The 26,221-nt window shown below is 43.2% G+C and overlaps 1 protein-coding gene across 18 annotated transcripts in view; it reads left to right on the top strand.

Annotated features, from left to right (window-relative positions):
* PTPRM (protein tyrosine phosphatase receptor type M) overlaps positions 1 to 26,221 on the top strand; it is a 1,498,021-nt gene that overhangs the window by 1,403,859 nt on the left and 67,941 nt on the right. For all 18 annotated transcript variants that reach the window (XM_078687901.1, XM_078687900.1, XM_078687899.1 and 15 more), the window contains 3 exons: positions 14,194 to 14,310; positions 18,724 to 18,878; positions 19,342 to 19,477. In XM_078687901.1, coding sequence (XP_078544027.1) covers positions 14,194 to 14,310; positions 18,724 to 18,878; positions 19,342 to 19,477 — 408 coding nt within the window. The remainder of the gene's footprint in view (positions 1 to 14,193; positions 14,311 to 18,723; positions 18,879 to 19,341; positions 19,478 to 26,221) is intronic.

Here is a 26,221-nt window from a genome sequence, read left to right as displayed (position 1 = left end):
TTTCCAGTGAGGGATGGTTGGTGCAAAAATATTTTCCTGAATTTCAAGCATACTTCTTACCTAAGCTCAGATTTGTCCCATCCGATTTCTGAAGAAATACTCTGTTATCGTTTTTTTAAGAACTGATTTCCTCATATAAACGAAAATTTGGTAAATTCCTGGCTGATATGGTGTCCTTACAATTGGAATTGTACCTGTTTGGAGTCATATTGAATTCGAGGTCTACTATTGAATATGCTGTCTTTGCCATATGAAACTTATACGAAGGTCGCCAGGCAAACCCTGCTTGTAGAAGTGGTGTCTAAAGTTAGAAACAGATAGATTGCTGCCTCACAAATGTGCCTTTTTTCTCTGCTCCTTCTTATTGAACTTGTGAGTTGGTCATGAGCATTTGTGGTTCAGGTACCGCCCAGAGGCGGGCAGCAGAAAACAGAGGGAAGGAAATTGCCACTCTGCAGTGAACAGGACAACTCTACTAGTGTGTCATTTAAATAGAACAATAAGGCAGCAACGCATTTCCCCAGTTGAACAAGGAATTGTGTTTCTCTTCAGTGGTAAAATCATACATTTTCTGTGATAAAATCATTTCCCATCAAATCAATTTCACAATATTAATAGAGAAGTGCCTCTGTAAATCACTATTGTTTTCTCTCTCTTGGGATTGTGGCATTTTAAGATCTGGCCTTTTAAGACTATTGTTCTTCCAAGACAATTGATACATAACATAACTGCTTGTAGTCACTTAGTCAGAGGGCTTCATTCATTGGGAGTTTACATTGTCAATCATAACTTGCTTCCGCCCACCCTATCATACCACATGGGACGGTGGGGCAACCCACTTACCCACTGGCTCACTTCAATTTAAGTGAATGGGAGACGCCTAAAACTGCCTGTAGCTGACCAGGGAACTCACCGGCTAATCCCTGCAACGTTTCTGCTGCTGAATCCATTTCCGCCTGGTTGCCCTTTTTGCCGTCGTTGGACCTCGCGGTACCCGCTGCGCGGGTCCCGCATCGCCCGTTCTGCTGGGTATTCCTGCTGAGGAGTGGGACCTTCGCTGGAGTCTTGTGTGGGCTGCAGGGCGGGAGGAGAACACTCTACCAGGGCTGCGAGCGCCAGGTGAGGGACAGGGACTCCATTTCCCAGGAGTCCCTGTGTTGCCATCACCTGCACCTGGACGCTCTCCCTGGTTGCCCCGCCCCCCACCGCCGAGCTAAAAGCTGCCGCCTGTGAAAGAAGTTTGGGAGACGCCTAAAACTGCCTGTAGCTGACCAGGGAACTCACCGGCTAATCCCTGCAACGTTTCTGCTGCTGAATCCATTTCCGCCTGGTTGCCCTTTTTGCCGTCGTTGGACCTCGCGGTACCCGCTGCGCGGGTCCCGCATCGCCCGTTCTGCTGGGTATTCCTGCTGAGGAGTGGGACCTTCGCTGGAGTCTTGTGTGGGCTGCAGGGCGGGAGGAGAACACTCTACCAGGGCTGCGAGCGCCAGGTGAGGGACAGGGACTCCATTTCCCAGGAGTCCCTGTGTTGCCATCACCTGCACCTGGACGCTCTCCCTGGTTGCCCCGCCCCCAACCGCCTCATCCCTTATTAGGAACAGCTGATCCCCGCTACGCGGGACGCCCGGGGCTAAGCCCGGGCAAAGGGCGGGCCCTCTGTGGCCCTCAGAGGCTAGAGGAGCCTGGACTGGGCCACTCCCTTTGTCATTTGTCTGCCAGCTTTTGTGGACTATTGGACCTTTCATTATAACTGTAAGTCTGTTTTTTTTTTTTTGCTGTTATCATTATTATCATCGGGACTTACATTAGAGGTTGAGTCTCCTTTTTTTTTTTTTTTTTTTCGCCTACACTCAATTTCTACTACTCTGCGTTATTAAATTTCTGGGGCTTGTTTTGAACTTACGAGAGACTAGAAGTATGGCAGCTGCTGGAGCCAAAAAATTGACAGGGACCCTTGATGATTTTATCGTCCGGACTCATGCTTTAATAGATGAAGGGATCATATTAATGGATAGAAGGGTGTCTCAGGACCTGGCAATGGCCAGGAGATCTTCTTTAGGGCTTATAGCGCAGGCCCGCACTCCACACGCAGTGACTGGCTCAAACACCCTTGCTATTGTACATAAGGAGGGGGCCCATGATGATATTAGCTCCCAAGAGGGCCTGGAGGCAACACCTAATCTTGCCTTGTTAGTTGAGAGCGATCCTTCAAATGAGCCCGAAAATGTTTCTGTGGTTAATGTACACGACAGAGGTCTGATAGAGGGTGCAATTCCCAAAAAGAAGTCCAAATCAGCCAAACGTAAAGGAAGGAAAGCACTGACCACTCAAGACCTAGATCAAACCACTTTAGACCTGGCGCCCTCGGACAGCATCCTGGTTGCGCATGCCGCTGACTCGGATGGAGCGGTCCAAACTAATGTGCGTTTATCCCTAAGCCTACCAGATGACACGGTCATAGATAGTAGCTTAGAGGAAATACTGAATTTGGGTGATGATATAGATAACCATGTTAGAAGCAACGAGGATAGGAACAGCTTAAACATGGTAAATAATAACATCCTGGAAATGTTAAAAATCCTGCTTGAACCAATTGAGGTCAGGTTGTGTTGCTTAGAAACCATCTTAAAAAACATTCACAAAGATTTAAGTGCCCCAAGTTTTAGTTTGGAAAATAAGAAACCCCCTGTAAAAAAGCCCACGAACAAACCTACCACAGCTGACAAAAATACCCTTTCTCAAAATAAGATTGTACCCACTAATCCCACCAATGTTACCATCTCAGGTGGCACTTCTTCAAAAACCACTGATTCCAAGCAAATAACGAACCCAGTAAAAACCAAGGTAGCCCCTCAGGTTAAGTTTAAAGATCCAACACCCCCGGCCCCTAAATTAGATCAGACCCCGAAAGAAAAGAGAGAACAACGGAGAAACATCCACCTTCCCCCGGATGCATGCTCTTATGTAGTGATTCTGACTGGGGTCACTGAACTTGTAACAACTGAAACGGAGTCTTACCAAGCCTTAAAAAACAAGGTATGTCATTGGCTGTCTAAAAATTACCCCTTACCGCCTGGCATGCCTAGTAACATCCTAATGGTGGAGAGAACCCCTTGGGTGGGAGGCAATAGGAAAAACCTACAAGGTGACTGCGTTGTGGTCACCTTTGAGCATCAAGAGGTAGTAAATTACATCTGTGCTGGTACACCACGCCATCAGGCGAGTACGGTCACTGCCAGGCCTCTCTCCTATTTTTATGTACAGGGGAATCAACCAGACAGTAGGTGGAGCTGGTTAAAGGGCCCCCAGGAGCTTAACTACCGACAGAAGTACAATCCCCCATGGGAGGCCCAATCACGTGGTTGGGAGGAGAGGGGTGAGGACGGGTGGAACGTGGTTAGAAGAAGAAGAGCCAGACCCTTTCAGGGTGGGTTTGCTGCAGGCCCCCAAAATAAATTTTCATATCATGACCATCACTACGTAAATGGGCAAGATAATTACTTTAATGTCCCAACGTTTAATCATTACGATCACCCGTCCTTTATGGACTGGGTAGATTGACAAACATTAGGCCCCTCCACACGAGTTTTAATTGCTCCTCTCATCACACCACAGGGCAGTCAACACTCACAAGAATTAAACCCCGAGCCAATTATTGAGTCAATGTTAACCTCAGGACAGGGTCTGGAGGGAGGGACAGCCTCGTGTGTGATTGATGGGAACAAAGGAAGTAGACGGGTGATTGCAATGGCCACTTGGAATATAGCGGGCCTTAGGAATAAGATTGATGATCCTCATTGGAGAGACTTAATAGGCACTATGGACGTAATTGCCATGCAGGAAACGTGGGCTACTGAGAATTTGCTCACACTGGATGGGTATACCACCTTTTACCTCCCAGCGGTCAATTCATTGAGAGGGCGGGCTAGAGGTGGTCTGGTTACCTTGATATCTGCAAAAATCTCAGGTATATATAAAGAAATTCCCACTGGAAGCCCCTATTGTTTGGCAGTTTTAATTACATATAGGGGATTCAACGCTGTACTATTAGTTAACTTCTATAACTCCTTTGATAGAGAACATCCACTTGATAACCTGTTGAGGTTAAATTCTTTCTTAATTAGTTTTCAGGAGTCTATGGAGGCTAACTGCATCGTAATTTTACTGGGTGACTTCAATGTCCATAGTTGCAAGGAAGAATGCCCCCCGAACCTTTTGTTTGGTCCCCCAGAAGAAGAGAATATTCATTTTGAACACTCGGAACAGGGATCCTGTCTAGAATCCCTGTTAGCTGAAAATGGTCTAATGTTGCCTCTCGGGGGGGAAGAGGGTATTCCAACTTTTACGGGACATGGCAGTGGGTCTACCATTGATTACATTTTTTTAAGCAGCAGTTATAGTAGTCATATTCTTGGTTATACCGTTGTAGGGTCTCATTTTAGTGACCACAATCTTGTTGTATTAAAAATTGAAAATGTACTAGCTACTAATGTTAGCAATGTGAGTCCAGTAGATAAATGTGATTTAAGAACATCTGATCAGGCCCGCCGAATCAAATGGTGTAAAATAATTCCAGAGGATTTTTTTGGTAACCTGTGCATAAGTAGCCAGGAGGCCTTTGCACTCTGTATGGATGATCATGTGGGAGACACCGAGGTGTTAGAGGCGTATAATAGGGTCTGCGCCAATATTGTGTCCAACCTGACACAACAGTGTAAAAGGAAAACACAAGAAAGGGTGGGCTGGTTCGACAATAAATGTTCTGCTGTTAATCGCAAATTAAAATCAGCTTTAAAATCGAATCCAGTAGATAGAAGACTTGTGGCTACCCTTAGGAAAGCATATAAGATCGCCATTGAGAGTAGACGGCGCGAGATCAGAGAGAACGCTTGGGCTGACCTGACCTCAACTGATGTTTTGAAGAGTAGCGCCAAATTCTGGGCCGTGGTCAACCAACCATTTTTTGCGGATTCACACAACAGTGAGTTGGATTGTGGCATCCAAGAAGATAAATGGTACCTGCATTTTAAATCTGTGTATGAACAGGAAGCCCCCGGGGCCGAGGGCATGACCAGCTTATACCAACTTCCTTACAGCCTAACGGTGGATGAGGTAGAGGTGGGTTTAGCCATTGAAAAAATGACCAGCAATAAAGCTCCCGGGCCGGATGGGGTTCCCGCCGATCTTTTTAAAGTGGATATTTTATTTTGGTCCAAAATTTTAGCTAGAGTCTTCAACAGCATTTTTAAAATAGGTATTCCAGCTTCATGGTCCCAATCAGTAATTGTCCCCATTTTCAAAAAAGGAGACAGGGGGGAGCCGGGAAACTACCGCCCCATATCCCTAATAGACTCTGCGGTTAAGGTCATAGGGAGAGTGGTTCTCAGTAAACTTACTGACTGGCTAGGTGAGACTAACATTCTCTCACCCCTTCAGTATGGTTTTAGAAAGGGAAGGAGCACCATCGACCAGAGTCTAAACTTACAACTGTTGATAGGAAAATACACCATAGCTAAGCCTGGATCCCTGTACATCGCCTTCATGGATCTGTCCTCGGCCTTTGACCGAGTCAACAGATCCAAGCTGTGGTGTCAGCTCCTCAGCATAGGCATTGATCCAAATATTGTGTACTTCCTAGCAGACCTCCACAAAGACCTTACCGCCACTGTTCGTTATGACAGAAAAGGGAACTGCACAGGGAAAATTCACATTACCAACGGTGTTAGGCAGGGCTGTATCCTTGCCCCCCTGTTATTCACTTTATATATCAACAATCTGGGCGGAATACTGGGTACAGCATGCATAGATATACCTAGGGCAGGGAAATATACACTGCCCGCATTATTGTACGCAGACGACGCTGCTCTTATAGCTAGAACCGCAGTAGGTCTGCAAAGTCTGTTGAATTCCTTTTATAATTTTATGATAAAGCTGGACTTAAGCATCAATTTTGGTAAATCCCATGTAATGGTAGTAGGGCCTAAAACAAAGGCAAAAAAACAAGCCATGACGTTACACTGTAATGGTCACAAATTATCTAGAGTTCCCAGATTCCCTTATCTGGGTGTAGTGTTTGACGATCGCTCTACATGGCTTCCCCAAATGCTGGAGAAAAAAAAGGTCTTAACACGATCCATATCTGCAGTTCTCGGCTTTTCACGTAAAATCAGGGTGAAGCCTATAGAGGCCGTTTTAAAAGTGTACGCTGCCAAATGCATAGCTATTGTTATGTATGGCGCAGACCTGTGGGGTTTTAGGCCTGTCAAATTTCTTCAAGTGATCGAAGACAACTTTTTAAAATCCATTCTTTCCTTACCAAAATCCACGGCAAGCTTTATTGTACATCAGGAATGTGGGGTGGATTTTTTGGAGGATCGGGTCGCTATGGCTCCCCTCCTGAAATGGATATCTGTGTGGCTTAACCCAGAGCTTGAAGTCAATCATGAAATCCTGAAGGACTGCCTTAAACTAGATCACTGGAACAAGATCCCCTGGCTGAATTATGTTGAGCAGTTGTGTGCTAAGCTAGGAAGACCTGAATTGTTCCATAACCCCTCTGCCCTTGTGAAGGCAGACTTGAAGTGGACAAAGAACACTTTTTTGTTGTACAGTGGAATGGACAGGGAAAACAGGGAGTTGATAAAACCTTCGGTTAGGTCGCACCAATTGATTGTTTCTTCAGACCATGATCCGGAGCTTTATCTGAAGGTCGTAAACAACCCAAACCATAGGTACCTTCTCACCAAGTTCCGCCTGAACAAAGTTCACTTGTTAATTTCTGGCCGCCCTGGTTGGACCAGGGATTCGGAACTGAATTTATGTACTTGTGATGGACATTCAATTATGGACACTGCCCACTACCTGTTCTTTTGTATCCACTTTAAATCTATTAGGGAAAAATTTATTATTCCCCTGTTAAAAGGGAGAGGGTTTAGGCAGGTCAAACCAGCGTTATTATACCTTCAGATGCTAAATGATATCTGGCAAATCTATAATGTGGCCAAATTTCTAACTATCGCAGTCAGACTGGGTAAAAAGATTAATTGGGTGTAGAATACCTACCAATAACAATCATGCTTACTGTAAAATTGAATCTAGTTTTTTAAAATTTTGAAATGTTTTTATTCTGTTTGATAATTGTAATCCTTTTTAATGATATATTGTGCTTTTTGGACCATTGTTTATGTGTGTCTTGTACTTTTATGGTTTTGAAAATTCGAACCGAATAAAGTATTTCTTGACTTGACTTGGAAGTGAATGCCTAAAGTCTATTCACCTAGTTCACTTCCACCTAAAATTTATTTATTTTGTAAATTACTTAAAGAACCAGCTTTTTATTTTGCCTGTACTTTGGGTTTCCATGGTGATTTATTTATTTTCCATCTCCCGTTTAAAGTTATAAAGTGTTTAAATAACGTTTTAGCTGTCTGCTATTTGTATGCTTGGTTATGTGCTGATTTATTTGTGTTGCCTTCACAATAGCAGAATAATAAAACACATGGCACAACTGAAAGGCTTGTTATTTACAAAACGAAACTAAGTGGCCACATCAGTGAATGCTTTTTAAAATTTAAATTGTGAATGCAAGCATGTGTCAGCCACATTTAGGTATTTGTTCTTTTTTTGCGGCATGTGCTTGCAATAAATAAAGGAAAGAAATAACCTCCTTACAGATTTCCAAAGCCAGACCTATTGGATTTTTTATCAATGCTTGGTGCAGAGTGCTGAGCACAACTAAATAAATTGACGTTGGTAAAAATCTATATTTCATCAGATAGTTTTTTGTTCCTTTTACTGCATGCTCTTCACTTGAAAGCTACTTCAGTAAATTGCTCCTCCACAAATTCACCAGGGATGGCACTAAACCAGTCTCTATAGTGTGACAGTAAGACTATGGCAACTGCAAAGCAATGAAAATCAAAGGAAAGAAAAGGGCAATTACCCGAGGAGATTTCATTTTCCCCCTTGTCTTCTAATATTGCTTTTCTTGGAGATGGAAGTGTGAATTTGTTTTGTGGAACACACAATGAAAACCTGTTACCAGCCAAGCGGGGAGCGTGGGCGGCACATGGGAATCAGGGACTTTTGAAGTGCTTTTTTTCTTTCAATGCTGGGGTGCAAGGCAGTCACTTGGGTGGGCTGCTTCTGTTGTATGGAGTGTCAGGATATGGACGTTTATAAACTGTAGTGTTTTGTTGTGAGCGCAGGGTCTAATGGCTTTAAAAAAGAGAGTCTGGTGCCAAGAGACTTCAAAGCAACAAACCTATTGAAATTAACATTAAAAGCAGAGGCCGTAATCTGTTAAACTGAAATGTTTGTGTCATGAAAGTTCCTGGACTCTTTTCGCAGTCCTTTGATACTAGCGGTGCACTGCATAATACCAATGGGTGTGTGTATTCTTGTCATTGTTAGAAGCCCATAAGTGCCTAAGCAGGACTTTTAAGCGCTATATAAATACATTTACAGTTGCAATCTATGCTGCCATTCATTTGTGGGGAGGGTGGGCAGTTGCTTTCAGATGGCAAAACCATTTCCATTTAATGCTATAAGAATTTAATTTAGTGCCTGAAAAGTGCATCTTGTTTCCCATTGGACGTGTGACTCCCTTGTATGTTGTGATTGACGCAGAAAGAGCACCCTTATGCATCTTTGAAAGGTGAGAAGATACTCGTTGTGCAGGCAGCAGGTGTGAATGAATGAAAAGGATCTTCTCTTGCGCAGACTTAGCCCCAAGGGCGTCAAGGCGCCTAAATCAAATATATCAGCTAAGCCCCCTACAGTAACACTCAGCAGCATGCTCTCATTGGTAGGCCCTCTTAAAGAGACAGGTTTTAAGAGCTTTTTTAAATAGCTCAATTGTGGGAAGGGTTTTTATGAATGAATGAAAAGGATCTTCTCTGTGTTCAAGATTTAGCCACTCACTGACTGTAAAAGCCTTCAGATGCACATTTGCTAGAGATTTACATTGTAATAGACAATTAAATGAGAGGCTGAGTGTACACACTCCCTGGGAGCGGGGTATCGTCGCAAGGAACCAGCGCAAACTCACTAGGAAAAGCTTACCATTCAATATCTTCTGAGGCACTCATAGTCGTTTCCCCTACAGTCACCCGAAGAGGTTTACTTATTTCAGAGGACTGGAGCTTGCACCCCCAAAAGCCCTTTTCTGGTGGGGGAGTCTGATTATGTTTTACAACTTCCAAGAGCTGCTGCCCACCCCCTCCAATATAAGCGCCCTGTTTTACCTCCACTGATGATTGTGATCTCGCGTGCAAGAAGGGTAAGCTGCAAAGAGGGCCTTGTGGATTAATCCGGCTATCTTCATCTTGGCTTTTGTAGACACCGGGCACAAGTCCTGAGGCTGCGCACACCAGTTAAGTGGCGTGATATGAGTCTTGTAGCGTCTGTGGCAAACAATGAAAAACTGTGCTTGGTGCGCTGAGGTTAATGAGGCATCTCTCCTTTTGACAATCACTTAGGGCCTTAGCTGTTAACCCAAAAATTATGACTTATTTTTATTTGTATGGCTATTCTGGGACTAAGGGAGTAGACCCCCTGAGCGACAGCTTTGATAAAGACGCTTTTGAGAGCCTTTGACTGTAACCTCTTCCTTCTACGTATTATTTTGGAGCCCTCTCGCCTTTGCACACAGCTCAGTAAAGGATGGGCTTTTGAGAAGGCCAATGTTTGAACAGAATGGTTTCCACACATTAAGGATACACTATCAGCTAGATTCATCAAAGTCCCGTTTTGCGAGTCTGTAATAGCGATTCATAAGGAATCGCTATTAAGGACTTGCAAAACGGGATTCATGTAGGAATTGCAAATAATATTGCGATTCCTACATCTTCCTTATTTGCGATTAGCAAATTGCTAATCACAAATAAGGAATAACTCCCCATTCATTCCTGAATGAATGGGGAGTTATTCCTTATTTGCGATTAGCAATTTGCTAATCGCAAATAAGGATGCGATTTCAAGGGTGCCAGGGGTGTCCAAAGGACACCCTGTAGCACCCCTGAAAAGCAAATGTAGCCAGATGTTGCGCACACACATGTCCAAAGGACATGTGTGTGTAACATACCTCTCAGAAAAATGCACTAAAGTGCATTTTTCTGAGTTTTCGCTATTTACCACGAAGTTACAATTCATGGTAAATAGCGGCCAAATATTGCGAATTCCCATTTAAAAATGGTTGATGAATTGCATTTAAGGAATCTCAAATAGAGATTCCTTAAATGCAATTCCTCGCAAATATGCGATTTCGCAATTACCGATTTTTGCATTTGGGATGATGAATCCCACATGCAATATTTGCGCTCGCAAAGGGCCAGATTCTCAGAATCTGGTCCTTTGCAAGCGCAATTTCCTTTCATGAATCTAGCTGTTAGTCACGTCCACTCTCTAGCTGAGCTCATGATCCAGAGGGGATCATTTTAATTTTAAGTGCTGTTTGCACCCAGGGCTTTCTCTACTGTAGATGGCATAATATTACCACAACTAAATTAAAACACATCTAAAGCTTTCTGTGACCTACCTACTTTAGCCAGGTGAGACAGCAATATGGCAAGATCAGCAGCATCAAACGTCATCAATGATACAGCAACATCATCAGGCATACATGAGCATCATCGCTCAGAGAGGATGTCCTCCCTAGCATCCATTGGTGCAGTGCTGCCCTATTCAGAGAATGGAACCCACATTGAATTTGGTGTAAAAGCTAGCTTCTTTCTAGAATGTCTTAGGTTTGGTGCACCACCATGTTCTCGAATAGTTTTAAATGTAATATTTCAGTAGTAGTTAGTGTATAGTTAGGCATGTCGTGAATGTTTACTTGTTCCCTCACAGACTTCATCTTTACTAGAGTGGGATCACTGTCTTCCATGAAAGGGAGATCGAAGATTAAAAATACAACATTTTAAAACTCACTCATTGGTTAACCATGAGGATTCTATTAATCGGGCAAGTTTGATATTGCCAAATTGCAGCGACTTGTGAAATACGAAAATGACTACAAATGGAAAAAACCCCAGCTTTTTACGTCTTTGGAGTTAATAATTCAGAATTTTTCAAATGTTTAGACGATCTTAAAATATTCAGTGGTTTGTGGTACAGTATTAGTGGTACCTAGTGGGGAATATGGCTAAGAACATTGGAACAGAAGGGATGTGCATGAATTAGTAAGGGTGGAATCTTGTTGTAGAAATAGACCCCTTTTCCCAGGAAATATCCATATTCAAAGCTCCCGGGTGAATTCTAGATCCTTCTATTGGGGCTGCCGAATGGTTCTTTGGAAAGGTAATGCTTCCTTCATTAACGTTTGCTTACCAACGGTGTCCAAAGGTGTTCGTGATCCAGGAGAACTTTCAAGGAATAGAAAAAAGACTGACATGTTTCTTCACATGAACCATCTTGAGGCCATATTTTATAGGGCTTTTGGAAGGTGAAATGAGGAGCATCTGCTTAGGGCTTTTTCCTGACCCTTTTGCTGATGACCTCTGTCTGGGGTTACGTGTTTTTGTTGTTAGTTTACTACTTCTTATAGCAAGATACGTAAATAGGAATACAAATGCTAATTTTCCTCTCTGCCTCACCACGGTGGTACAAAATAAACTGGTGAGAATAGTATAAAACATAGGGCCAATTAGTGCCCTGTACAGGTACACATTCAACAGTATCTGACCATCAGAGTGCAACCTCCCGTTTGTGGCTAGAAAATGTTCTTATATCGTTGAGAAATGTCATCCCCCTAAGACATACAAACATTGGACGAGGAGGTCCGAATCAAGACTTATTACCTTTATCTTGGGGCCAATCAGCTCACAGTGCCATAAGTAAACTATGTACACATGGTAGAGTGAAGCACTAACAAGGGTCAGATGGGTATCTTTAACACAAAGTTATGCAAGAAAATGGTGGGGGAGACTAACTCTGTATTTAGGGTTTCACTGCAGCTTTTCTTTAAGTTGAGGTTGTGCTTGGTAAATATTTCAAGGTCCTAAAAGTGCTCAAATATCCAGATGGGCAGATGGTAGAATTGACGAAGCCCGTGAATGGTATGGTATGAGTCTGTGAGGTGTTTGCCCAATATTTTCCACATACGCAGGTTAGTAAATAGAGCTGTAGTGACTTCACCCATAATTTAAAGCAAAAACTACTAATGGGATAAACGTGTTGGGGTTCACATAAGCACTGTATATTGGATTGGGTGCTTATCCTTCTAATTTACTCTATACCTAATGTCAAGGTGTCAGTATTTCTTAAAAGCTCCTCCATGGTGGCAGCCAGGTTTGACTCATTCTCCCAAGAAATATGCAACAAGCTCCCTCATGACCTATATTACTTTGATTTGTGTATACAACATCAAATAAGGGCTACACATTATACACTTTGACGCTTTAACCATTGCTTTATCATCAATTTTTATTCAAAAATATATATAATTTTTTTCCATTTTCCTTTGTATAATACATCAAACATCTTAAAATATCCATTTACATTTGTGTTCAGTATTTTTTGTACATGATTATACACACCTAAGCATCACAGGAAGACTTGTGATCTATAGTTTTAGACCCCTGTACAATTATGAATACTCAACTTACATCAATTCTCAAACTTACTCAATCACACCTAAACCACATTCTCACATCATCCAATATCAACCATTCTTCATATTTGGATCACGGGGAGACCTAGAACTCATTTGTCTCCAGTCCCTATTGGAGATCTAAATTCAACAGGGTTTATCAGAAGGTCGACACGCGTTTCGGTGGGTTGGAAATGAACAATGGACCACCTTCCTCAGGACCATGCCAAATAAGCTGACAACCGTACAGGGGAAGCGATGAGTGTATTAATGCACCTTCAGAATCAAGGAGACCACGTTGATAATATGCTACTCTATTCGTCGATCTAATTATTTCTCCAAGTCTCAGTCCTATATGTTTAATTCTGCACTCCTGGAGTATCTTCCTCAGTGGTATGATCACCACAATATAATGGCTCCGTAGTTATGTATCAATCAGTGTGGGTGATGGGGTCATTTCTTCATGACGACCCGCTCAGACATAGCCCACACTGGGCAGAATGCCTCCGTGTCGTGCCTCTTGCATTAGTTGAGGCGTATCTATTGGATGAGAAGGTCCGAATCAATACGTATAACTGGCTGTATCTTGGGGCCAATCAGCCCACGGTGCCATAAGTAAAATATGTACACATGGTAGAGTGAAGCACTAACAAGGGTCAGATGGGTATCCTTAACATAAAGTGATACCAGAAAATGTCGGGGGAGACTAACCCTGTATGTAGGGTTTCACTGCTACTTTTCTTTAAGTTATGGTTGTGCTTGGTAAATATTTCAAGGTCTTAAAAGTGCTCAAAAATCCAGATGGGCAGATGGTAGAATTGACGAAGCCTATGAATGGTATGGTATGAGTCTGTGAGGACTTTGCCCAATATTTTCCACATACCCAGGTTAGTAAATAGAGCTGTAGTAACTTGAACCATAATTTAAAGCAAAAACTACTAATGGGATAAACGTGTTGGGGTCCACATAGGCCCTGTATTTTGGATTGGGTGCTTATCCTTCTAATTTACTCTATAATTAATGTCAAGGTGTCAGTATTTCTTAAAAGCTCCTCCATGGTGGCAGCCAGGTTTGACTCATTCTCGCACTCTAGAGCATGCATCAGGAGAAGGCACACTTAGGGCCATATTATCAAGAACAGGCGATAAAATTATCGCTGCTTTATCGGCAGGAAACTGCCGCTAATGCGGCGATAATGGGCTTGATAATAGGCCCTTGTGAATTCCCATAGAAGCCCAGGTTCTGGTGTTAACCTGGGCTGCTATGGAAATTCACACGCCCCCATTATCAAGCCCATTTCCTGCCGATAAAGCGGCGATCATTTTATCGCCTGTTCTTGATAATATGCCCCTTAGAGTTTTAATCAGAGTACCACAGGCATATCGGTGATTAGTGTGCTGCAGGTAATCTGGTTATACCAGAAGCCTCCTCGCATACCGGGGAAATGCCAGAGTGCAGCATGGCTAGTCCTGCACTGACCCTATCCCCATTTAAGTCCAAGCCACATAACATGCAGCGGGTGAACCATAAAGGTCCTGATGAAAGATGCATCCTGCTAGATGACTGCAAATAGAATTCTCACAATCCTCCCTTCTTTCCCAAAGGTGAAGTGCTGCAAATACTGGCCAGATGACACTGAAATATATAAAGACATCAAAGTCACGTTAATAGAAACGGAGCTATTGGCAGAATACGTCATCCGAACCTTTGCCGTGGAAAAGGTAAGATGTCTTGAGGATGTATAATTTATTGTGTATATATCTTCATATCTGATAGATGGGATTTGGAGGAGTAAAAAAGTATTTCCTTAACAATCAAATAAATTAAATTATCTTACGCTTAACATCATGTCGTATCCATAAAGCTTCTACTTTACGAATCACTCAAATGTACTCTATAAAAAGAGGGTGTACGCAAAAGGAGGAGCCGCTCTTTGACATTTGAAAGAAAATATAAGGTGCTATGTTTTGAGGACCCAAAAGACACTGTTCAGAATTTAGTGAATATAAACTTCTGGTAACAAAAGATGTCTCAGAAACTGAGAAACTAACCAATTCAAACCAGGGGGCCACTCCTTAAAAGCACCGGCACAGACTTAAGATGTTTTCTCAGTGTCTATCTATAGATTATCGCACCGGAGTTCTTCCTATGCATCTACAGAGAGCACATTCATTTTGTTTCCACTTTTTGGAAATTTGACTGCAACATGGAGCAGCCGTGGAATGGGAAAGATGTGGCGTGGCCATTCCATATTCCAGGTTTCCCATTTTAGGTCGAAACCTTCCAGAGTGTAACTATCTGGTTTGCTAAAGACCTCTTGAGAACATTCAGAAAGCTTCCCTGGAAACGCATTCTGCTCATTTTGGCTTTGTGGTTTGCAAGTCTCATTTTCTCTTTTTTATTTGCTGGATTTATTTATTTTAGGCTGTCCAGCTTCAGTTTGTTCCTCCCAAGGAGCAAAGCCTTTTAACACTAACTCTCCTTGTATTCTTCCATGAGTGCTCCTTTCTGTAAAAAGGCCTGTAAATCTTTTTCTTACCTTGTCACATTTGCTGTGCATTTAAAGACTGAGGCCAAATGTCAGGTGCTGTCTTCCCAAAGGAGCTTGATGTTTACTTTTTTTTCTCTAATTTGAAAGTGAGAGGATTTATTTGAAAATAATGCTCCATACTTTGGGTGGGAAAAGGTTTTTTTCTAGCACACAGTGACATTCAAATAAATTGTACACATTTTTCAGAATATGTTTGGATAGCACAAATGAAGCACATTTTCATTTATTCTGAAGTGTGTTGGAAACAAATACTTTATTACGATCAAAACAAATCAATACCCTAGGTGATGCTATTTCCAAATATGGTTTTTGAACTGTATAGTTTTAGTAGTCAAACGATATGTCTGTGTAAATGTATTGGTCATTTCAATTGAAAATGTGTTGTCTGTAATGGCAGTGTGCTACCACTCTAAGCATATTCCACTATACTCTGCACCACTCTACTTTATACTACTCCACTCCACTGCACTCTGCTTCACTCTCCACCACTCCACTCTAGGCCACTGCACTTTACACCAATTCACGCTATGCCTTTCTATTCTACTCTGCACCACTCTATGCCAGTGCACTCTACGCCACTCCACTCTGCACAACTCCTATCTGCACAACTCCTCTCTTCAACACTGCACTCTTTGACAATACACTTAATGCCAATCCACTCTAAGCTGTATCACTCCACTCTTATGTCCCTCTAATGTACACTGCACCACTACACTGTATGCCACTGCATACTACACCACTTTACTCTACTCCTTTACATTTTACTCTGAAACAATTTACTCTATGCCACTGCACTCTGCGACATTCTACTCCACTTTGTACCACTCCACTCTATGCCACTCTACTCTAAACGACTCTACTCTAAACCACTGCACTGTATGTCACTGCACTCTACGTCATTGCGGCCTACTCTGCACCAATGCTCTCTATGCCACTCTACATCACTGCACTCTGACACTCTACTCTGCAACACTGCACTATTCACCACTAAACTCAATGCCACTCTACTACACTCTACGCCACTCTGCATCACTGCACTCTATGCCTTTTCACTCTACTCTGCACCACTCTATGGTACTCTATTCTACTCCACTGCACTCTATGCCACTCTACTCAGCGGCACTCTATTCTGCACCATTGCACTCTATGCCACTTTATTCTACGCCACTCTAATCTACACCACTGCATTCTATGACCCCGCATTGTGGTTGATGCCAGGAGTTTCCCACAGCTAGTGGGGCAGCAGCACATTGTATTCAAGTAGCCCCCGATTATAGTCAGTTGTCTGTTGACGAGCCTGGACATTCTCAACAGTATCCAGAAAGGCTATAGCTCATGGTTCATGTGCATGCTTGCTTCCTGGTATAATAAAGGAACTACCACACCGTCGAACAGTGACAGCTCAGAGCGGTAAATGACAGCACTTATAGAAGGCACCATTATCTGAGCTGCTTGTGATGGTCTCATGCACTGGCATTGGAGCCCACTGCAACCTACAGGAACACCAAAGTGAAATGGCTTTGGGGGTTTGCCAGAGCATATCTGTTGCATGAAGTTTCGAGTCTTTTTATTTCCCTGAGGCCTGTAGCCCTGGGCCTCGCCTGCAGCCCAGTGCCAATGGGAACGCACACAGCCTCTGTTCCGTCTCTTCCTTAACTACCCCTGGCATGTACGACCTCATCTCTCTTCAGCTAACGTTGTCTGTGTGCTGCCCGGGGTGTGCCAGCACTCGCATCCAATCAGCGACAAGCTTAGTGACATTTTCCAGAAGTTTCTATCCGGCAGTTAATATCACAAAGGTTCATACACGCTGCACGTTCAGCCCTTCCCAGCGAAGTCATGTATCTTGTTTGTCAAATAACGTCCTAGGAGAAATAGAACTTTTTCCCCTGCAGAATGGTGCAGTCTAGCTCATTCGAGAAACACGCTAGCAGGTAAATCCAACCTGGATAGGGGCTTTCACCTTTACTCACTGTCGACTCTGAGGAAAACTTTGTGCAAGCCATTTAGAACTCCCAAGGCTGATTATTCCTCACCCTGGCCCTGCCAACCACTCTAGCATACGGGCGTATCGAAAATAGAGGATTATTCTTAAAAAAAAGGAAAAAATAGGATTTAGAATGATTTAGTACACATGCTTCTGTCTAAAAGATTTCATTTAGCATACGTAAGAGCCCTATGCAGGCCCAGTGAGCCTTCGAGGCCTCTGCAGGAAGCTGCCCTCTGGTGCCGCCAAGATAAATGGCCACCACGTTGCGCCAGATAGAAACAAATGGCTTAAATAATGCAAAGTTGCGGTGGTGAAGGGAGTGCGCGATAGTCAAAATGTCATTTAACCTGCGGCTCTGAAAATCTTTGCACCCCAGCGGGGAATAGGGCAGCATCTACAGCTAAATACGTAATTGCCTTTGTTTTGGAGTGAATTAGGTTGGGTCGCCCGACCTTTGCAGTAGGGTGACTGATAGAAGCCTGGGTGTGCTCAATCCTTCCCATCAAATCAATCTCCGTTAGCAGGATAGATTTCCCAAAGTGGGGTTCTTTTGGTTATTTCCACTATAAGCTCGCAGGGGCAATGTATACCCAAGTGTTCGGTAACACCGACTCTCTATAATCGTCATAATGTGAGTCTGATATGAAGATTGCAAAATTGGGAACATGTTCATTATTAGGTCTGGTGTTAGCCATTAACTTCTGATTTTACTAGAACTATATATAACATATAATTACTTGGAGGGGCTTTCAGTCAGCTCTCTTCATCTAGTGGTCTTTTGTTGTGCCATTCATGTTTACCTTATGCCCACTACAAAACACAGCATAGGGCATTCTGCCAGCCCACTTCAGCTATTGGTTAATTTCACTGTGAGTAACGCCATTATGCTGTTTCAGAAGGAGCAGACCCAAACACATAGTAGTTCCCTCAAATGTCAGGGGTTAGTTACTATGGCAGTGTTTTCTTATTTGAGGCACCCAAAAAGTTTTTGCTTTGAAGCAATTATTTTATACATATTGACACGGGCCCAGCAGATCCCACAGCAATGAAGTTTACAAAGGTCCCGACAACAACAAAAAAGCACTGGCAAAAGCCAAAATGCTTTCATGCAACTCGAGACCCGTTGCATTTGCCAGTGCTTGTTGCTTAATTTCGTATGTATATTTTGAATAACAATGTATATGATAAAAGTAAGATATATGCATAGAAATAGAAATCCATACTGTGTACAATGCTTGTTGATTATGTGTATATGCTGCTACTCATGAATACTTTAATTCCTCACCTTTGCTTTACTTTATAAATCGAATGTGCGTGCACTCATATGTAACCCCAAAAACGGGCCACACTGCCAGATGCGCTGGGGACTGTATGCACTGCCCTTAACCATAGTAAAAAGGGGTTTTCTTTGTAGGATCCGTGTGAAGGAATAGACTGTTTTGCCTGCTGCCAAGCATTTACATCTTTCAAAATAATCTTTCACTGTACTTTCCTTTAACCAAAGTGTATTGTGAATGTGCAGTGGTGAAGAGGTATTTTTCCATCATCGCTTTTAATTGTTTAACACTTCATCCTGCCCTGATGTTTTTACAGCGAGGTGCACATGAGATCCGAGAAATCCGTCAATTTCACTTCACGGGTTGGCCGGATCATGGGGTACCCTACCACGCCACCGGTCTGCTGGGATTCGTACGGCAGGTCAAATCCAAAAGCCCACCCAACTCAGGTCCTCTGGTTGTACACTGCAGGTATGGAGCAAAACATGATGGTTTACCAAGTGTATGCATAGGGTAGCAGCAGCAGGGGTGGAACTTCCATCGGTGCCGCAGGTGAAGTGGCACCGGGGCCCAGAGGTCTGAGCCGTGCACTAAACCCTGATTATTGGTGTAATTTGTCATTCAAACAGTAGCCTGGGACCCATTTCCTCCCTTGCATCATGACCTGTGACACTCTGTCTACGCTGCTGAGTGGCAGATGAACATCCATGGGGTCTAGTCTTTCTTCTGTGGCGACCTTTGGCGGGGGAATGTTTCTTTGGTGAATCTATATGCTCTGTCACCAGATCAGGCACAAATGTGATCATTATTCTTCTAAAAAATGGTTATTGGGATTCTTGAGATTTTATGTTGGTGGTGGGAGCGTTCATAAGTGTGATGATATACTGACTTCCCTGAGATATGCTATATTGCTAATGACATGCTCTCTTCCTAGTGCCGGAGCAGGTAGAACCGGCTGCTTTATCGTCATTGACATTATGCTGGATATGGCGGACAGGGAAGGAGTCGTTGACATATACAACTGTGTGAGGGAGCTTCGATCGCGGAGAGTCAACATGGTACAGACTGAGGTATGCTCTTAGCCTTCTCCTTCCTACATTTTCTGCCTCTACCCATGCCAACCCAAAGCAAGTGCAATAGTAACGCATGGGCACGCTGGGCAGTTGCCCGTGGTCACATGAACATAGGGGCCGCATGCAGACCAGAATTTAACACAAATCTTCTGTTAAATATTTTTATTGCTGTGAGTGGTTTGTGTACGCAGGGCCCAGTGCACTGCTTTTCCCGGGCGCTATAATGCTGTTAAGACTCCTAAGCTATTCTGGCTGAAGAGGGGTGAAACCCCTGAAACCGGTCCCAGGATGCTTGTTTCCGGTCCAGGGAGGCACTGGCGTGGCAGTTCGGGCTGGACTGTTCCCTTGAGGCACAGGGTCAAGACTGATTTGCATATAGCCGGGTCTAAACTGGGGTGGCATAGTGAGCAAAAGAATGATGGATTCAACCCAGAGCTCTTGACTCGGGGTGAATGTTTTGATTTGTTCTGCATTCCGTCTATCAATTGTGTGTCTTTTGTTAAAACTACTGAAGCACATTATTGACGCATAATGCTGTTAAAAATAAGCTTTTGTCAGATAAAAGGCACCTCTACCAACCAAAGGAACAGTGACTTTGTGCTCAAAAGCAATGTGGCAATCTCATCTTTTCGGCATAGTTACTGGGTGGCACCTCCGAAGTTGAATATGACTGTATTTTTCCAAGAGTCATTATTCCGCCTATTACCCACTGAAAATATGTAAGTGATTCAATCTAAATTGCATCGACTTTCTTGATTTCTTTTTTTCTTTTTTTCTTGTACTTTTTGCACTCTTCTGGTATTCTCTAGTCTCAAGTCTTGTGGAAATTGGCTTGAAGATGAATACTTGCGAGAGATCCAGCGTGGTAACTGAAAGTCGATGAAACAAAACTCTACTAAATGACACTTACTCCAAGCTCATTCTGAATAATGCGTTCATGTTTCACATTTGTGGCTCTGTGATGAGATATCGGTCTAGTCAATTATATCTTTAAAGAGATGATCCCGGACAGAGCTGACTCAATTATAGTGCTGGTTGGGATTGATTGGTGGTTTGGAACAGTATTAAACATCTGTGTTATTCCTTCATGCATGATAACCTTTTCGAGTGGCTGACACCGATGATTGTCTGGCCTATGGTGGGAGGCCACTAGGACGAGGATTGCATATTATATATAATCTTCTTTTTAGTAGGTGTTATTGTTTTTTCTTTGGCTGAGTTAAAATGCATGAATTTCTACCTGTGACATGTGTGCTGTAAGGAGTTTAAATGCTTTCTAATGCAGCTTTTCCTAACCAGAGACACACTGTTGTCACAAGTAGGATGTGTATTTCATTTCGAGTGTTTCTAGAGCCCTCAGTGTGGCCAGAAGTTACCTCAAATCGCTTTGCCCCCTGGAGAGGAGGGAAAAGGGAGAGTGGGATTTAAATGAGGCATTAAACAGTCTGAATTATAAATTTAAGAAGAGATCAGTGGAGACTTTCCCAAATCTTCTGAGAGAAAGTGTGGTGCCAGGGAGCTAAAAGGAGCCATGGGTAAACCCCAGTGGGATAAGTGTACTCCTGAATCTTCTTGAGGCAGCCTGGGTAAAATATTCTGGATAAGTCCATGATTGAGTGCATGAATTAAAAAAACTTTACATTCATGTTTTTATTTCAGGTGTTATAAGAAGGTACACATCTATAAAGTGCACCAAATTGACCTTATTTCTAAATGTGTTGTTAGTTGACCCCAAAGAAATTCTCCCTCAACAATGGAAATGAGGGTCATATCCCTTGCCCTAAATCCAACCCCATGTTTCTTGTGAATATTTCTAATCTTTGTTTACCTAAATAGCATGTGTGTGAATCCATGTCATGGCAGGCAATAGAAATCTCCAGAGGCATTCGCAGTTCCTCATTTAAGGGTGGTCAGACCATTAACTTTATTTGTAGATTACAAAAAATCCAGGAATGATTACCCTGTTTTGTACGTTCTATTTCGAACCATAACATTTTGAAGAACAGGGGCCTAGTTATTGTGGGCACATTAAACATGAACATAGACTTACAGTTGTCATCCTCACCACTAGCACGTCACAACTTTTATCTCAGATAGATAGCCCTTTCGCTGCCCATATAGGAGATCATTTATTTGCTGCTCTGTGCTACTTTACCCTTACTTAAATCTAGGCCACAAGCTGGCAACAAGCAGCAGATCTACTTGCTGCCACTCATAAAGATGACACCCTCACACGTGCACAGAGAAATGGGAAAGAGTGAGGGTAGCATGTTTAATCTCAAAACAGATTAATTCACTTATTGATTTGCTCAGCAGAGATCGACCAATATGTGAGGCATTTCATGGATTTTGCTCTTCCACTAACATGCTTTCCATTCAGATCTCTCAAACAAATGTTGAATATTTTTCAGCGAGGTAGTAGAGGTTTATGTACAATATAAATAAAAAATAACAGGAGAGAACACTTCTATGCAACATATTATTTTAAAAAAAAGTTCAGGAATTGTAGATAACACAGTAATATGCTGTTGGAGGTAGCCCTCTCTGCAGGGCCACCCCAAACCTTTTACCTTCAGCCCTTTTGGTTTTTGAACCTGTTTTTGTTGGGTTTTACTACTCTGTGCACTTTATCATTGCTCACCAGTGCTAAAGTGCTTGTGCTCCCTCCTTTAAACATGGAAAATTTGCTTACACCCAGATGGCATTTTTAATTGACTTGTAAGTCACTAGTAAAGTGGTACTACATGTACACAGGTCTGTAAATGTAGTGCTGCTGGTGGGTCTGAAGCACTTATTATGCCACACACTTAAGTAGCCTTTTTAAATATGTCTCAGATCTGTCATTGCAGTCTGTGTGTGCAGTTTTAAACTGCCCTTTCAACCTGGTAAAATAAACCTTTTGTGGGGCCTAAACTTTCCTTTTGGAAAAAACATAAGGCACACCCTAGGGTAAGCCCTAAACAGCCTATAGGGTAGGGTGCAGTGTATTTAAGAAGTTGGCCACTAGTAGTGAAGAACTCCTAAATTAATTTTTCACGGCTGCAAGGCCTTCCTCTTCAAAGAGATAACATTGAGTTACCTTACTACATTTAATATCTGATAACTTTAAATTGGAAGCAGGAAGGAAATTCAAGATTGGTCTCTAAAGAATTGACATTTAAGCCCCTCTTTAATGGTAAAGTTGGATTTTAAGTCACAGTCCTGAAAATGCCACTATTACAAAGCTACCATTTTCTTGTCCAAATGGTGCCTGTAGCCTGTGTCACATGACTAGGTGTAGCTAGCAGTTGGTCTTTGTGTATTACTCCCATACAATCAGACTAAGGCGGGGAATAGCTGTTGGCAGGATGGGCTATCTCTGACTTGATATGGGGGCGGAGCTGAGGCCTACCGTACTTGCACATCACAAAAACTTTTCCTCAGCACACTCACAAAGGGTTTGGCACTAGTCTTTTGTGTCCCTAGACAAGCTAGGTCCAGGGTGGGGAGGAAGGACATTCCAGACACCTCTGTAGGGGGAGGACTACCGATGTTTCTCCCACCTCAAAGTGGACACCAGGTATAAGAAGTGGACCCTCAACCCCAGCTCTTCACCATACCTCTGGACTCTTGGAAGATTCAGAAGAAGGGCTGCTCTGCTGCTGCAAGAAGGACTGCCTTTCTGCCCTGCTGCCCTACTGCCAGAGAAGGACTGGAACTGCATCTTGAACTGTGCGAGAAGGACTGGACCTGCATCTTGAACTGAGGACCACCAGAGTGACTCCAAGGGCTAGTTGGCTGGTCTCATGGTCAGAGTCCTAGCATAGAAAAGGCTCCAACCATATTGATCCCTTCTCCTAGACCCAGCCTATGGTGAGTCCTAACCCCATATGTGGTGCACCACCAGTTCTGGACCCTTGGTAGTGGGCTAAATGTGCTCTGCCAGCGCAGCTGTGTTCTTTACCAGAAACAACGCAACCTGAAGAAGGTCTTTGCAGTGCCTCATTAGAACTGATGCAGCGGGACACAGCCATGATACAAGCCTCCATTGCAGCCCTCACAGCTCTTCGGAAGTTCTGCTGCGCGATGCATCTTCAAAGTGGACCTTGCATCGCTCCTCGGTACTGCTGCTGGGTGGTGCAACTCTCCAGAACCAGGAGTTAAGGTAGATTTCTTGGGGGACTAACTTGGTCTCTGTATCGGCCCGTGCTCCATCACGGTTGGCCTGAATTTGTGACTTTATCCCAGTCTACTCAGCCAGATAACCACAGATGGTGCTTTGTGCTTTTAAGCACTATTTTTACTTAAACCTTTAGAATTGCATATATCCAGTTCTCCTAATTGAATTTTTGTTGTTTGGCTGTCAAATAATTTATTAAAATGTACTCTTTTTCCAAATTGGTGTGAGATTTTCTGGTGTTGTGTTTTCACTTTATATCTGTTCAAGTGGTGCATAAATACTTTACACATTACCTCTAAGTTAAGCCTGACTGCTTGTGTGCCAAGCTACCGGGGCGGGGGGAGGGGGGTATTAAGCATAGGTTAATTTGGGGTTTGCTTGTGTTTCACCCAGAAGAGAATTGTGGTTGCAGCTTGAATAGAGTTTCACCTCCACCCCTGCACCCCAGCCTGTAAACCCAATTTTCTGCATATGCATATAGTACTAGAAGTGCATGGTGAGGAAAGGGAGGGGAATCTGTAATAGGCAGAGAGACAAAGACTTATTTTGGGCAACCAAGGCAGCAGCTAGGAGCCAACAGTTTTAATAGTAATGTCAATAAGAGGCGTTATTTTACTGCCCAGGTTCACGTGCGAGTGGAAGCAAGAACCAAACACAATTGTTGTCTCCTATTACTGATAGAGAATCTAATTCCTTTGAACTTACCTGCGTACTCATGCCATTCTGTGATTTCCGACTGTATTAATCATTGGATCAATAAAAAAGTAAAGACTTTTTGTTTAGGTCATACTGGTTAATCCATTTCACAAGAAAGGAGTCCCAGTAATCTACATACCTCCTAGCCTCCAAAGAAAATGTCTCCATCATGAGGCATGTTATGATCATTGCTGGCTTAGCCTCATCTCAGATATATGATCCTCCTTTTTTATTGTAATCCAGTGGTGGCTCCTCCCAAGAGTGGAGGAGTGTCGCCCCGCCTGCTGCGAGTGCAGCAGGCAAATGCTCATAAGTAAAAAGGCATGAGGCAGAGGGCGGGGCTGAATCCTGCTATTGCAGGATTCCTGCTGCCCCTTTCGGTTTGCATGTCGGGTTGGGCAGCTGGCTACCTACGACCAGCCCGGCATGCACACTGATGACCCAGCAATCCCCGGTGAAACAGCCAGGGGATTGCTGGCACAGGCACCCAGCCTCAAAATGAGCACTGGGTTAGCCAGCTCCCACCAATCCTGGAACTGCTTTCATTCTATTGAGAGCAGGTCCAGTATTGGTTGGATTCGCGTTCCACTGAGCAAGAAGTAAATCCTACCATTCCTGCTCGTGGAACGCCGGGCAGCATTTATGGTGAGCTTGGCGCCATTGATGCGCACCATATTTTTTAATGGGTAGCTGCCACTGTTGTAATCCTTAAAATCATGAGTCTTGCCAATTACCTCATGTAAAAAAGAAGAGCCTATGATCAATTTTACAATCACAGCCATTTGTGCCACAACAAAAAGGAATACAAAAGGGCTTACGATTAAATATATGGCATTGCTACTTACTCCCATTATTCTGGTTAGTTCAAGCCCTCCATTTATTGGTGGGGAGGTGAAAGATATTATTTACATACAAATGATGTATAGTGTTCTTGGTTATTCAGCAAGTGGTGCCAGCTTTTTTTCTTTAAAAAAAAAAAAGAAAATACTTATTTAATGAGCCAGCAAGGTTTTCTTAAAGCGCCCACGTCTGGCACTGCTGAATTCTAGGGTGACGGCATACCAAAGCTACCTAGCTTTGATTCCACCTCATGCCTATTATTATTATTTGGTATTTGTAGAGCGCACTGTGACCCTGCGGGCATCCTGGCGCTAAGAAATAATTTAGACCGGAGGAAGAGACTATCAGCTGTGAAAAGAAAAAAAAGGCAGACTGCCAAGAGAGATCCACTGATAACCCTAAGAGATTATACCTTAGGAAAAAGCCAGGTCTTAATTTTCTTGCGGAACAGCAGCAATTGTTGTATTCTCCTGATTTCTAGGGGAGACAATTCCAAAGGCGGGCTGCTGCCACGCTAAAGGCTCTCCCTCCCAGGGTCACTTTCTTTATCCTGGGAATTCTGACAAGGTTGGTGGAAGAGGAGCGAAGGGTTCGGATAGGCTCGTACCAGTGGAATTTACCTTGAAGTGGCTTAGGACCCTGTCCATGAAGTGCTCTAAACACAATGCACAGCGATTTGAACAGGATCCTTTGGGCTACTGGGAGCCAATGTAGCTCCGCCAGTGCTTATATTGTTGATGAACAACGAGTTCGGGAGAGTGCTAACTTAGCTGCTGCCGCCTGGATACTCTGCAGTCTGGCAATCAGGTAACCCGGGTATTCCAGAAGCAGGGCATTACAGTAATCCAGGCGGCTAATGATAATACTCCTAACTACCGTTGTTCTTGCCTGTACTGTTAGCAGAGGCAGCACCTTCCGAAGACCTCAAATTAGAGTAAAGCAACTTCCAACCAGTTTATTAACGTGGGTATCCAGATTTAGATTCCCATTAAAACTGACCACCAAATTGCGCACTGTGTACACTGGTGTCAATGTGCCATCTGAGG

The sequence above is a fragment of the Lissotriton helveticus genome, chromosome 4_1 (assembly GCF_964261635.1).
Source record: "Lissotriton helveticus chromosome 4_1, aLisHel1.1, whole genome shotgun sequence".
NCBI lineage: Eukaryota > Metazoa > Chordata > Amphibia > Caudata > Salamandridae > Lissotriton > Lissotriton helveticus.
Note: the sequence above shows the minus strand (reverse complement) of the source record. Positions and strands in the feature narration are given on the sequence as shown.